Consider the following 14,408-nt stretch of genomic DNA (forward strand, 5'->3'; position numbering starts at 1 on the left):
TTTACATTACCAAAAATATACTTTCCCATATTCAGCAGAGTGGTGGGCACCATAATATTACATGTATCTTAAGGTACATGGTTATAACAAAACAGATGTAAGCCATTGCTATAAGACCAACGTTGAATCACATTACAGGGATATCACATTAAAAACCGCTACATAGAATACACCTCGATGAATATTGGTTACACCACTCAAGTTCAAGTTACTTCAGATAATCTAGACTGAAAATTGGAACGTTCTAGATCTCCATGTTGATTTGCGTTATACTTGTAGCTTGACGAATGTTTGCTAAAATACATTATTCTGTTGATTTAAAAAATTATAACGGCTTGTGAGCCTGTATGTTGCAATACGATGTATGTATTTATAAAAATTCTTACGCCATGGCTATCATACGATTTAATCACCTTTTCAGAAGTTTGGATCACTGCCGTGTAGCTATCAAAGGTGGTATATAGTGATAGTGTGGGAACATTATGCTAACTAATATGACATTTGCAAGGCTTTATATGGCTGATTGTGGGTTTCTTTTTATGTTTAGTCAATTTAAAAGTACCTACAATTTAAATAACATAAAAAAATACATACACATACATTATAATAATATTATAATTTAACATTGACAGGCCGCAAACGGTGATGGTGAAAAGAAAAATGTTTAATTTATATAAAGTTGTACTTATGATGTAGAATAACCACAGAGCTGATTAGAAAAATTAATTTGATGAATATGATTTAAATAAAATATAAAATGAGGTGATAACGGTAAATCAATGGATTGTACCAATGTTGACTTATGCACACCAATTGTCTTCCGCAAAAAATATTCAGGAGTGCGTTGAGCCTTTATAAAACTTTTAAAGGCACTAAATAAACTTAGTAAAAATAGATTCCTAGTATAGGAATATAGCCTTAGGCTTAATGTTGAGACCACTTAACAGTGATCTTGATAGGCGTGATAAAATCGACAGATTCAGATAATATCGCTGATTATGCAATACATTTCTACTTCAACTTGTTGATAGCAGTAAGAAAAACTTGTTGATATCTTATTCTATTAATTTTGTGTTAATGTAATGAATAAAATTTATTTTCTTCTCTGAATTGACAAAAAGTTTAAATACATAGAAAAAATATAAGAAATCTTGACTTTAAACAGTCACGCAAATCATTTACACATCATGACCAAAGATAATAAGGCTTATAATCTTGTTTGTGATATAATTTATGATTCTGTAACAATATACAAATTTTACTATGCGAACTGGCACGCCTACAGTGTCAAGTTTTATGTCACGACAACAGCTTTGTCGGACACTCAACTTGTAGACATGAACTCATAAGTGCACTATTGCAACAACTCAAATCTATATCATTTAAGATAAAAATGTTTCACCCATTGTTTGAGGCACTTATAAGGGCGAAAAACCGTCTCGTGGGCATGAGGGCTAAGGAGGTGCGAAACATGATCACTATTGTAACTTACGACAACGACTATGCCAATTCGTATGTGTGTGTGTAAGGTTTAAGTGTTCCATTGAAAAAAATGTTTAAGCATAATCAATGAGGAGTGATTGGTTGGATTAGCAGTGTATTTTGGACAAAGAAAAATTAAAGAATGTTAATAAAACATTTACTTAATTAACGGGAAGAATTTCATCATTATTTATCAACAAAAAATAATTAATATTTTTTACATCTCATATGCAACTAAGCCTTCTGTGGCACACGCCGTCAGTATTGAGGGTCAAAAGCATATTTGCTGTCTATATGTGGTTTATATACGATTAATTAAGTAATCGTTAATATATAATAAAGAATGGTCTTAACTGAATAAAATTAATATATGGATATTGAAATAGTTTTGACATTCAAACTTGAAATGATAAAAGAATTTACATATAAAATGCAAATAACAATTCAGATTACAATCACAATGTCTTATGTAGGATTCCTTAACATTAGGCATTTGCAATTATAAGCAACGCAATAACTCCGTGGTAGGGATAAGCATTACTTAAAACCTGCAAGCTTTTTAATTTCAAGGTCAAAATTCGCGATTGTCTGAAGGTGAACGCTTGCCTACTGTCGATGATATAACTCCGCTTAAAAACTATTATAATTACATTTTACAAAGGATCACTGGGGTTCCAATGTAACAGAGATAGTGCCACAGCGTACACTATAATTGTAGTCTGTGCACAAAAAAAACAATCCATTGGTACACGGGTCTTCGAACGCACCGCAATGTTTATTAGGCTTCGCTTTATTAGGCATAGACATTAATTAAGCGTTGTCATTTGTCATATATTAATTTTTGCTCACACCGTGTCATAAGTTATGTCGCTCGTCAGGTCGTGACGGGAGGCCGGACTAAGTAGCGTGTCGAGGAAACGCGGCTAACCGTTTAGAAATCAGTTTTCGCTCTTTTTCGATCAGCGCATACAGCGTTCGTCAGGAAATCTGACGGAAATCGGTTATATAAAGTAATTAATACCATAAGAATATATCATATACCACAGATATCTACGTGAAGAATAAATTGTATTAGGATTGTACAAGACCTATTAAATGATCAATATAAAAAAAATATGTCTGCTCAACTATATCAATAGAATAGAAATAATCTAATAAAACAAATCTTTACATTTCATACTCTAACTAACACATAATTAGTCATACATATATGTAAAATTACATTAGAAACTTATTTCGTTCAAGTGCAGATCCTATGCAAAAGACTAGTGGGGACTGATACAAGATTAAGGCATGTAATATGATAGATAGCAATTAATACACACAGCAGATCATAGTCTGTTATTCAAAATACAAATTGCATAAGACATAAATGCTTGAACTGCCAGAGTTTTCTCATACTGCGTGTTCATAATTTGTATGATTACAAAAGTTCCTAATACATTACAAACTGCTAGTTATTACTTTCTCCTTACCTAACTGGCCACCTGTTATTTAAATGCTATCAATTTATGAAAATTATCGTTACTACTGAGTCTAAGACAAATCATAATTATATTTCGTAACTCCAATTCGACTCGGGAAGCGAATAAATTGAACCACGTCAAAACTAATAAATATGTTTATTATCAACTTTATGGAGAGCGGTCTAAAATTAATTTTAAAAAGGAAAATCATCATCCCATAAAAATAAGATGACAATTCCTTTATAGTGTTGGTATATCATATAAAATATCTTTATAGAAAACAGACTGTTATGTATCCAGTTCCGAAACGTAACAATTATGAAGTAATGGGCCGTTTAAACAGACCTTTTTAATTTCCTACATTCAGGAAGGATCAGAGCAGTCCGAGAGTACATCTACAGAGAGTACGTACCGCACCGAAATTTCAAGACTTACTCAAGCTATGACTTCCGTATGTAAAAACTCTTTTTGACGTAAAGGTACTTACTAAAGTAGGTATCGACTCGGAATTATTCTGTTTGTGAACTAACAATAACTTCCCTATCGATACACTAAGAACTTTAAACATTTTAGACAGCTGACAACTGACGGGCCGTATTCTTAAGAGAAACTTACAAAGGCTTGATAGAAAACCTGACTGGAATTAGTATAGTTACATTCAGCGCTCTTAAAATGGTATCGTCCATTGAAAATCTAATGAGGACATAGCTGCCGCAACTTCAAACGTCAATGCACTTGCGGTCAGAAACACATAAATTACAAGAAAATATGACGACTAAATTATCACTATCCTTATTCGTAAGCGTCAAATAACTATTGTATGTTTTGTCCTTGTCGGTTTCATGGCTTTGAATGTAACTAAAAAAGAGACATTCTATAACTGATGCATTTTAGTTTAGATAAGACTTAGCCTAGACTAGCTTAGACGATCAATTTCTATAGTCTTGGTCATTCATAAAAAGCTGTATAAAATATTCAAAGGTTTCATTTTATTATTGATCTTTTATAGACGGTGTTCAGAAAATGAGGCTTACAGATTTCTCGGCCCGTTTCGCAGATCAGACTTTGATTCATTCTAAAACTGAAATTTAGTTTAAGCCTGAAAATAAGAAAAATGCTTATAATCTATTGCAGTATAATTCTAAGACACAGAGCATTAAAAAGAATATTAGACATCATTTATAATGAGGCAATTCAACAACATATTGCGGTTGCATAAAAGACATTATGGTTTAATGTAAAATACAATTTTCACATAACCCAATACGTGTGACATAAAAACGATGTTGTAATACCACTAGTGTAAAGAAACGGTTACATATCTTTAATTTCTAATATGTTCATTTCATTTATAAGAACAAATTCAGTTTAACACTCGAAATAGAACTAATTTGAGTATACAACCAATCAGGCTCCAGAAGATAAACCACTTCTTATATGGAATTTGTATTCGTTTTTACAACAAACTCCGAAGCGAAATTAGAAAATCCAAAAATTCAAACAAACAAATTCAAAGCCCTCGTTGAACGTAAATTAAGCAATAAAGCTTTTTATAAAATTGACGAATATTTGAAAATATATGTATAATATATAATATATTAGTAGATTAGAATAGATTTATTAAGAGCGGCGGAAACTTTCTTGCCCGCTCTACGCCCTTGACTTGCGAAGAGGTAGTAAATGTAAATGTACAATTAATTTAACTTCTTTTCTGACGTTCACAAGTGTACTTGTTTACGTATATGAATATTTTGAGTTTGATTTGAATTCCACGCGAATTTGTATTATTCGATATTGATAATATATTCCAAATTAGGTATTGAAGATCTGTCCTACATTCCATCGAGCATTTTACGACAACGAAACATAACTTCAAATAATAACAGATTTCACGCAAGCACCAGCCGGCACCAGGTACGAGTTCGCCTTGAACATGCAACCTTCGTTGGTATGAATTTAATGTTCCACTGTATGTAATAGAAACTATTTAAAAACTTGTAATACAGTCGCGATTATATATTCCCGATCTACAGTGAAAATCATATTCACCATATCTTATGTCTGATACGGAGAATTGGCAATACTGTTTGCAACACTTCATTTTAACTTGCAAGATAAGATACCTCCCCGATCCAATTACTGCTGCATTTCTGAACACACCAAAGATAAGTTCTGCTAAACTTTAATAAAACTTTTGTATTGTGAAAATATTATATGTAAATCCTATTCGAATCAAACCCCTTGGCACGATAAGGCTTTGTGCAAGCCAAATAATTAACTGCGCTGTCACTACAAATTATTTACGTAACCGTCGCCTTCAAGTCCAACAACAATGAACAAATTAGCGTTTTCGAATATAGATAATATAGTTTCGCGTTTTGTAGAAACGTGAGAGACTAAGAAAGAATAAATACCTCATGAATTATTATTATTTCGCACAAATTAAATTGTGTCAGATGCCTACTCCACATCGTATTGTTTACGTGGGATCGAGCCACTTATTGTTCATACCAGTAAATTGTTGATAAAATAGAAAATGGTGAACAATGAATGTTATTTTTTAACTTCCCGCGTTGAAACACGGAATCGATGCGGATTTCGCGCATAATTACGGATTTCAATCATATGCATGCAGCGTAAGGTAACAATATGGTTGAAGGACATTTTCATTTTATATTACCTTATACGTGAATATACCTAAAAGATGTTCAAGAAACCTGATCAGCAGTATTCTAAAGGAATTATTGATAGGGTGAATTCTTATCTTCAACAGCACTGAATTACTTTTGCTATCAGGTTTAATGAAGTAATAAAAATAGCTTAAAATACTAAAATAGTTCCAGACAAGAATTTCTGTTCTATATAAGGAATGAAACTAATAAATTTGATGTCATGTTTTAGGAAACATTTTCTTCTAATTGTCGATGACTTTGCCTTTATGTCGTAATGATATATAAAATTTGAAATTTATGTTGAACCTAATAACAATTTTTACTGCACATATTGCTTAACATAAACAATCTTTTCTTTTTTTGCATGAAAAAATCCATATATTGACTCTAATGAAAACAAAAAATATTGTACCATTATGTTACTAATGAATAAAGCATCAAAGACTGACAGTCTTCTTCATACTTACTAAATTTTCTAAGAAACTTTTTCTAAAACATATAGATAATGCATGACTCCTACTTATTAGTCATGGTCAACAACAGTCTACACATGCAAGCAATCCCAATTTGTAAAAAAAGAACAAATTTCTTAGAATATTTGTATGTACCATGCCAACAGTCAAGTTTTTTGCGGGCAGGGATAATAAAGCGACCAAGGAGTACTAATTTTAGGAACTTATAAAGTACTTTACTCAATTGTTGTTGTTATTGAGAGTGGGTGTAATGCTATGTAGAGAGTATCATTGTATGGAAAATAAGCAAAGCCAACTGAAGCCAATTGATTCCAACGCATTAGGGAGTTTGTCGTTAAATCAAGGGACATATCATGGAGTTTACACATTATTGGATTCTTTAAGTATTTACTCTTAAGTCACACAATTTTCACACAGCCTTATAAGTACCACTAAATATCTTCAATGACCATTTTTTTTTAGTTTTGGTAAAATGTAGATGTTTATATTTTACAGACATGTATGTATTACTAACAGTTTAATTATACTTGTTATTAAATAGACATTTTATTATTTGGTTGATTTTGGTGATTTAGGTAGCATTTTTAACCAACTTAAAATGCTAAAAATTTCAATTAAGAGTTTTAAATGTAGAATAATAGATATGGAACGTATCTCGTTTCCATATATGCTATAGAGAAGTGATGAATACCGTTTGTAATATTCGAGCGTCTTACTATGCAAAAGATATACCCTCAATAATTTACAATTAGATACTCCCTTACAGAAGTTGTAAATAACTTAATTGATTGTTACACTTACCGCATTATAGTTGAAAGCCGGAGCTCCAGGAGGAAAATATTCCCTATTGATTTTGTCACTCATTCTTACTTTTTCACTAATAAACAAAATCACATAGTTTTATTACTAGAATACATTACAGAAATTTCACTTCGAAATATCATTGACACTTGGGAGCGTCCGGAGCAACATCTTTGTTGTTACTTTGGTTAGAACTATAGTTCATGGGAAATTAGAATATGTAGAAGGTTGTATTAATTCGAAATTGATTAAAATAACAATTATGAAGCCCAAATTGAAATATAATTTTCTGTTTTCTAGAAAAGAAAACGATACTTTGTAGCACTTGTCAATGTACTGTCATTGTTCCGTTGTCAGTCATTATGCTAATTGACAGAATCGAAAAAAGTAATACATAATCGTGACAGTTGACTTCAGATGTGATATCTGTATTCATATATATAGGATATATTCTATTAATAGATAATATAGGATAGAAACTATATAACTATATCATTATTGTAATTGAATTTGTGTTGTGAACTGCAACCTATTATTGTACAATATTATGTATGAAAATAAACAACACTTTGGAGCTGTCACAAAATGACAAAATCGTTGAGCTGGCTTCGGTCATAACGCGCTTTGTCCGGTACCTTTAGTCGCTGGGCACTGTCCCGAAGTGCTGGAAGATCAAAACCAAAACCCTTAAAAAGGCGATTGCTCTAATCCAAATCAAATCAAATCTCAAATCCAAATATCTCCCAATATCTATAAACTCCTCGTTCTCCAAAATAATGGAAACCATTATTAACGGCCAGCTCCTGAGGTATCTCTTTACTTTTGACACAGTTGGCGCTGCAGAGGCGGCTTTACCCATTGCGAGGCTCCGGCTGGCAGGTCTTTACAAGGCCCTTTGTCCTTGGTAAAAAGTATGCGATGTGAAAGTAGGTCTAGTGGTTTGGTTTAGGTATTTGTCATGTTTGAGGAGAAATGTTTAAGTTACACAATTAAATGAAAATTGAGTTTTAAAATATTTTAAGGTTTACAAAATTAACAAATACAAATTGATTTGATGATGACATTTTAAAATTGGTGTTTGCGGCTTTTCATAAGGCTAAAATCTTTAATTAAAGCACAATAACGTAATGAATGAACCACATCCTTCTCGATTGAAATAATCTTGCCAATCTTGCTTTCAGCCCTTGCTATTATCACATTCCTCAAGTAAGTTTTAATAATTTTAAGCCTCGAAAAACTCCTTTCAGCAGACACAACAGGTGTGGTAGCAATAATTCTCAGGAGTATTACGATAGTGGGATAAACCTCAGTTAATGTTTTTTATTATGTTTTTTAGCACCGAAATTATGACGTCATTTCCTTCATACACACGGATGAACATATTTAGTTCTTCGTACAATTAATGTCCATAAATATGCCTCTTTTACGTCGTCTTCTGACTTCTTTAAACTGTCTGTCAATATCATTTTCCTCGGCTAATTCTCTCGCTGATACAAGAGATGACTGAAAAGCATTTTCTCGATAAGGATCTCGAACTAATTTGTGAATGCGTCTAGGTGTTGTAGAGCCACATCTAAGTGCATGTGGTATATTTCAATTTAATAAAGTTTTCAACGGCTAAGAAACCAATAAAATGTTCTTCAATTTCAGCTGAATTTGTATTAAAAAATCGTATAATAATTGAAAGTTGCTCAACACGAGAAACTTCGTACCTACACTCAAGAATTTATTACTTTTTCAACAATTTGTGTCTTTACGTGCCTTGCCATTAATTGTAAGAGCTCATTTTGAAAATTTTTTTCGTGTGATGGTCATTTAACGTATCGTATATTATCCTTTACTAGTTTCAGGTGAAATCTCAGCACGGGATCAAATCAGGGGGGACAGTCTCATACAACGTGATTTTTCTTATGATGTTAGCGCTTTCTATAGTCGATCTCCTAGATTCTACTGTGCTCAAGAGATGCCGCTTTAATAAAAAATCTGATTAACATTTCAAACGTTCAAAAACTACTTTGATTTACTTTTACGCATAGAGGCAGATTAAGTAAATAAATAATTCAATTTAACTAAATTATGCAATTTAGCAAAATATTTCTACAGGATATTTTCTAAAATTTTCACATGAAAAATAATGTTATATGAGGTATTTGAATGCCAACTGAACTCCCAACGGCAAAAGTGTCTAAAACAAAAATTTCAAATTACAAAGTGATTCCTGCTTGTTGCGTTAACATTTTGCTGTAGTGAGTAAGCACGTCGAGTCGAGCTTTTAGTTTCTCTGGCATACTGTCGGGATTCTGCACTCGGTTGTAGTGTAAATTGGTGTTTTAAGACTTTTCGAAAGGACTTCACGAAATATTTCGTGGTATTTTGTGATTTCGGTCACAATGCCTTAACGATGTGTGTTTGGTTGATCACCTAATGGTAAGTGATGCATTTACTATAATAGAAAGTATAGAAATGTAAACTAAGCGATAGAAATACCAGGAAAGTGGAGATCCATATATTATCTGCTTGCAGAAGACAGTCTTACTAGCATACTTTACGAAATATGATTGCATGCAGACATAGATAAGACAGCTTTTAAGGCATGTCTACTATTCAGATTATTATAGTTAATTGTTAGATCTGCCCCTCCTAGCGACCCGCCACCCCAAAGGGCTCATTTCGATGTGCAAAAACTTAGGACTATTCTATTCGGACCTCACACACATCACATAATCGATTCCAGAAATATGAGAAAGAAAAATGATTTAAATAAAAATATGGGCTTTTAAATCGGCGGTCGGTATTGGAAAGTTTAGCCCTGACAAAGTAACGAAAATACCTGGAAAGAAATTTAAGACATACATCTTATGCAAACTCGTAATAAAGCAATGCACCCCTGCCTAACCCGTAAGGGATTACAGGCATTAGTGCTTATGTTTATGAATGTATTGTTTAAATACATTAACAGAACAGATTATTTAAATTATGAAATTGCGTGGTCTTATTCTTCTTAGTAACAGCAGAAATTTAATTTAATTTATTTCAGTACACAAAGTTACTGTGATACATATTATTTCATGATTTAATGTTGAATCTTTAAACTTTATCAACATATTGACATGCATATATTATCTTATATTTTTCAGATGACAGCCTTCATTCATTTCCAACCCCTAAAAGATTCTGTCAGCAATTGAATTCTTGGGTTAATCTTAGTGGTGATTTTGGATTGACTAATGAAGAGATTTTTAAAAAGAAAAAAATTGTTGTTCATTATACTGACAGAGATCGTAATCGTAATAACCGATTAAATGCTTTAGCCATTCCATCTCTCCTGTTCGCCACCCCCTAAGGCCGCCGCTGGTTGGCTGTGCCATAGAGCCATCCATATTTAGCCCCACATCTCCCTGCTCCCTTTCGCATAAAATAAAGGTCCGTAAGAATCTGTATAATACTTATAAATATGTAATAAAACATTTACCAATTAAGATTCTACATAATAAAGACTTAATAGTTCCTTTAAGAAATGGGATCAGTCCCTCGGCATCGTTGGATTTACCTTTTTAAGATTCGATTACGTCAATAATTCAGAATAAATTCCCGTTCGAGGAGAAACACGAATAAATTTTTGTCCTTGCGAAATCTATAAGTTTATAATAAAAAGTATGTTTACAATAACAATTATTTTGAACTTCAAACTTCAACGGCAAGTGAACTTCGGAATCGGGTAAACGAAATACAAAATGTCCACTCGCTAACTTCGTTGGGAAAAAGTCTTTACGCATTATAGTATGTATGCAATGGGAATTGACTACAAAAGAGTTTTGGCGCATCTGAAAAAAACTGGGTACACAAAAAGGCTCGATATTTGGGTACCTCATGAGCTCACTGAAAGAAACCTAATGAACCGTGTAGTTGTGATTCTTTATTACGACGTAATGAAATCGAATCATTTAAAGAAGGTTATAACTGGTGGTGAAAAGTAGATCACGTAAACCATACCTTTCTTTATATAAATTTAATCAGAAAATATCTACTAAATCCTGTGACCACAAAAACAATAACAAAAATAAAAAATAACCCAAATTCATTAACAGAAATATAATCTTAGTAATAATAAAATATAAGTTACAACTTAGTAATTATAAACAATAGAATTAGATATTTTAACTGCTTAATTTACTTATTAAGATTTTGAACAACAATATTTATCTAAATATTGTTGTATATCATCTACACCCATTCGCTGCCGGACCATCTTAAGGGATATGGAAAAAACTTCATTTGCTATTTCTTTGTCTCGGGCCAATGTTGACTCTTCACAATAAAAACAGTTATTGAAGTACAAGCCTGTTACTCCTTCCAACTCGGCAGCTGTTGCTACGTAGACAGTAGTTGCAGCTGCTTGTTGCTAAAATAAATTAACATCTCATTTATCTGATCTTTAACTTTTGGTATAATCAAGAAATTGCATTATGTAACTCTTGTTGCTTAGTTTGTTATGTATTTGCTTTTTATCCAATCCAAGGGTCAAGTGCACAAAACTAAAAACAAACATTTCTTTACACTTCAACATCGGTGCGTCATTAGAAATTAGAAGAGCCAAAGAAGAAAATCAACAAATATTATAAACTTACCAATGACTTTGTAAATGGACGAACTAAAAAGAATAATAGATTATAGAGCCACCAACTCTTACTGAGGTTTGTCGACACCATGTTTCCAGGGTGGAGTGAATTAACCAATATTCCTTTGTCTTTCCACTCTTCACTTAAAACCTGAAAAGGAAGCCATAACATGTGTGTTATGTGTGTGAAGTTAATGCTACATATTCAATGAAAAGAAATCATAAATAAATATTTATGCTTTAAAGTATTTTAAACACATTTTTTTAATTATAATTTTCAAACTTACTATTCAGAATAAACCTGTGAGTTTATATAATTAAAACAATATTAATTTTACAAATAACTTACTTTAGCTGTAATAACATTATACAATTTAGAATTATTGTATGCTATCATTGCACTGAACCATTCCTTTTGAGAAGACAGATTTTGGTTTACAAATACATTCTTTAAATTTGCCATTCTGAAACAAAATGATATTATAGGCAGCAAAGTTTGGTTATCAGCTATGCATGATTTTTCTTATAAAAATATACCTGTGTGATTCAGAAGATACAAAGACAACTCGTGATTTCTTCTTCAATAATGGTTCCAGTAACAGAGCCAAATACATATGACTCAAATGATTAACTTGTATTGTCTTGTCAATTTTGTCTCCTGTCTCTTCATATGCGTGACCAAAAATTCCAGCATTTAATATCAACATGTCCAAGTGGCTGAAAAAAAAAAGTATAATTTCCGCTCAACTGATATATAAATATATTGATATTGTTTAATTTCTAAGAACAAAAAAGAAGAAAGTTGCAGAGAGTAATCACCATTAGGGTTGAGTAGGGAGGGGGTAAGACATGGTTTCATATGACGCAGTGTGTGTTCTAGCAGACACCTCACTCTGGCACAGTTTGATTGAAGTTTATTGGGGAAGGGCTGAAGCTAGGAACAATGGTAATGTCCCTGCACATGTAACAATTGATGAGAAGAAAATAACTGAAGAAACCAAGCAATAAGGTATTTGGCGGAGAAACTAACTGGCACAAGCACTGGGTGTTATGGGAAAAATGGGTGAGGAGGTGGTGGGGCGCCTCAACTAACAACTGATACAGATACTGTCCAGACACTGTATAGGCAGCTGTTTTCTGTAGGCACAAGTTGGCTGTGAGGAGGCTCCAACTAGCCACCATTGTGCATTATTGTCGTGACACGATACATACTTTTCTTCAAATTTATTAAATGTTCGGATACAAGTACCTATTTGCATAGTAGGTATTTAAGAATGTTAAATAAATACTAACTTACTCAGAAAACACCGCCTTTACAGCCAAGGCACATTTCTTTACACTGTTTAAGGACATCAAATCTAAATGTATTGCTTTCAAATTATCCTCTGACACATTTGTTTCCTTAATGATTTCTTCTATTGCTTTCTTTGTTGCTTCCATATTTCTATTAGCAAGTAAAACATTACACCCATGCCTTGCCAGTGACTTGGCAGTTTCATACCCAATACCAGCATTACAGCCTGTTATTAGAGCATATTTTCCAGATAGATCTACTCCATGTAGTATCTGAAAGGATTAATAAAAGGTTTTGTTATAAAGATTATTGTAGTCTTATATCTTATATTTTCTTTATTTAAACTTATTAGGTACAGCATTGTTTAAATTAAATAGAGATTATTATTAGTCCATCAACAAGTATTTAGCAAAGGGTGTTACTTTATATTAACGGCTTAAAGGGAGACTTACAAATAAAAGCTGCTTAATATATATATAATAATTATCATCCTTGAAGAAGGGTAAATTGGTAAGGTCATAATATCCTTTATATTAAGGATAACTGAAAATACTAAATAAACAATTATTTACATCAATTGACTATTTTTATGTCTAAATGAAAGAACCAAATAATGAATAATATATGCACTAAGAGTAGACTTTAATTATAATGTGTACATAACTAAATAAACAATTATTTACATCGATTGTCTATATTTATGTCTAAATGAAAGAACCAAATACTACATAATATATGCACTAAGAGTAGACACTAATTATAAACATAAACATTATCATTAATGTCTTCTCTTAGAGCATATACTCTTATAAACATTTATATTAATTTTCTATCAAGAATAAATATTAATATTCAGTGTTGTACATACATACCTGATAAGCTGTTGAGGAACTATCAAATCTCTGACGGAAGTCATTAATATGCATCTTTTCCTCTTTAGCAAAAGCTAATCTTGGATCAACAAAAGTTGTGTTTCCTGATTCTTTATGTTCATATACAGCTTTACCACCCTCATCTGTCATTTTCGACCATCCGAAAGGCAAATCTTTAGGTATAACTTTTTTTCTGCCAGTTCGAGGATGAGTCCACTGAATTTTTTTATTGCAAGAACTGGAATGATATACATCGTATCACTTATAATTCTTTCCTAATTATAATTAGGTGCCTTTACTAAAACATAGTAACAATAATATAAACACGATTGGGGAAAAAAAAATACTCCATTAAAGACTTACTTAACATAATAAACATTTCCGTCTTCAGTAGATTTTTCTTCCCAACCAGAGGGCAGTTCATCTTCACTGTCGGAGTCAATTACGTGATGCATTAATAATTTCTTATAAAATAATAATTGTTATATATAATAATAATAATCCTATTAGTTTATAATTATTTTTTAATTATATGACCTGGCAGCGGGACTTTGTAGACATTATTTTATAAATATTTATTAGCATAGTCTGTGCTGTGCTGTGCAGTTACTATACCGTGACGAAATAATAGATCGTAGTACCTAGTTAAATTCTGATAACTTCCATTATCTATATTTACTTCTTAAAAATAATAACAGTTTATTCAGTCAAATAGTGATGTTACTATGGA

The 14,408-nt window shown here is 32.1% G+C and overlaps 2 protein-coding genes across 4 annotated transcripts in view; both read right to left on the bottom strand.

The window, feature by feature from the left end:
• The window catches only part of LOC123717146, a 76,643-nt gene extending 69,431 nt beyond the window's left edge, over positions 1-7,212 (bottom strand). For all 3 annotated transcript variants that reach the window (XR_006754775.1, XR_006754776.1, XM_045672992.1), the window contains exon 1: positions 6,895-7,212. Coding sequence is in view for 1 of the 3 variants with exons in the window: in XM_045672992.1 (XP_045528948.1) it covers positions 6,895-6,957 (63 nt within the window). In the remaining 2 variants the exon portion in view is untranslated. The remainder of the gene's footprint in view (positions 1-6,894) is intronic.
• Positions 7,213-11,037: 3,825 nt separating this feature from the next.
• Positions 11,038-14,246, bottom strand: LOC123717499 (WW domain-containing oxidoreductase). Its single transcript, XM_045673510.1, has 7 exons — positions 14,042-14,246; positions 13,679-13,916; positions 12,810-13,078; positions 12,050-12,229; positions 11,862-11,976; positions 11,523-11,663; positions 11,038-11,296 (listed from the first exon to the last, which is right to left on the bottom strand). Exons 1-7 carry the CDS (start codon positions 14,131-14,133, stop codon positions 11,072-11,074), a joined length of 1,260 nt encoding a protein of 419 aa, XP_045529466.1. The 5' UTR covers positions 14,134-14,246; the 3' UTR covers positions 11,038-11,071.
• Positions 14,247-14,408: the final 162 nt, after the last annotated feature.

Source organism: Pieris brassicae, chromosome 12 (genome assembly GCF_905147105.1).
Source record: "Pieris brassicae chromosome 12, ilPieBrab1.1, whole genome shotgun sequence".
NCBI lineage: Eukaryota > Metazoa > Arthropoda > Insecta > Lepidoptera > Pieridae > Pieris > Pieris brassicae.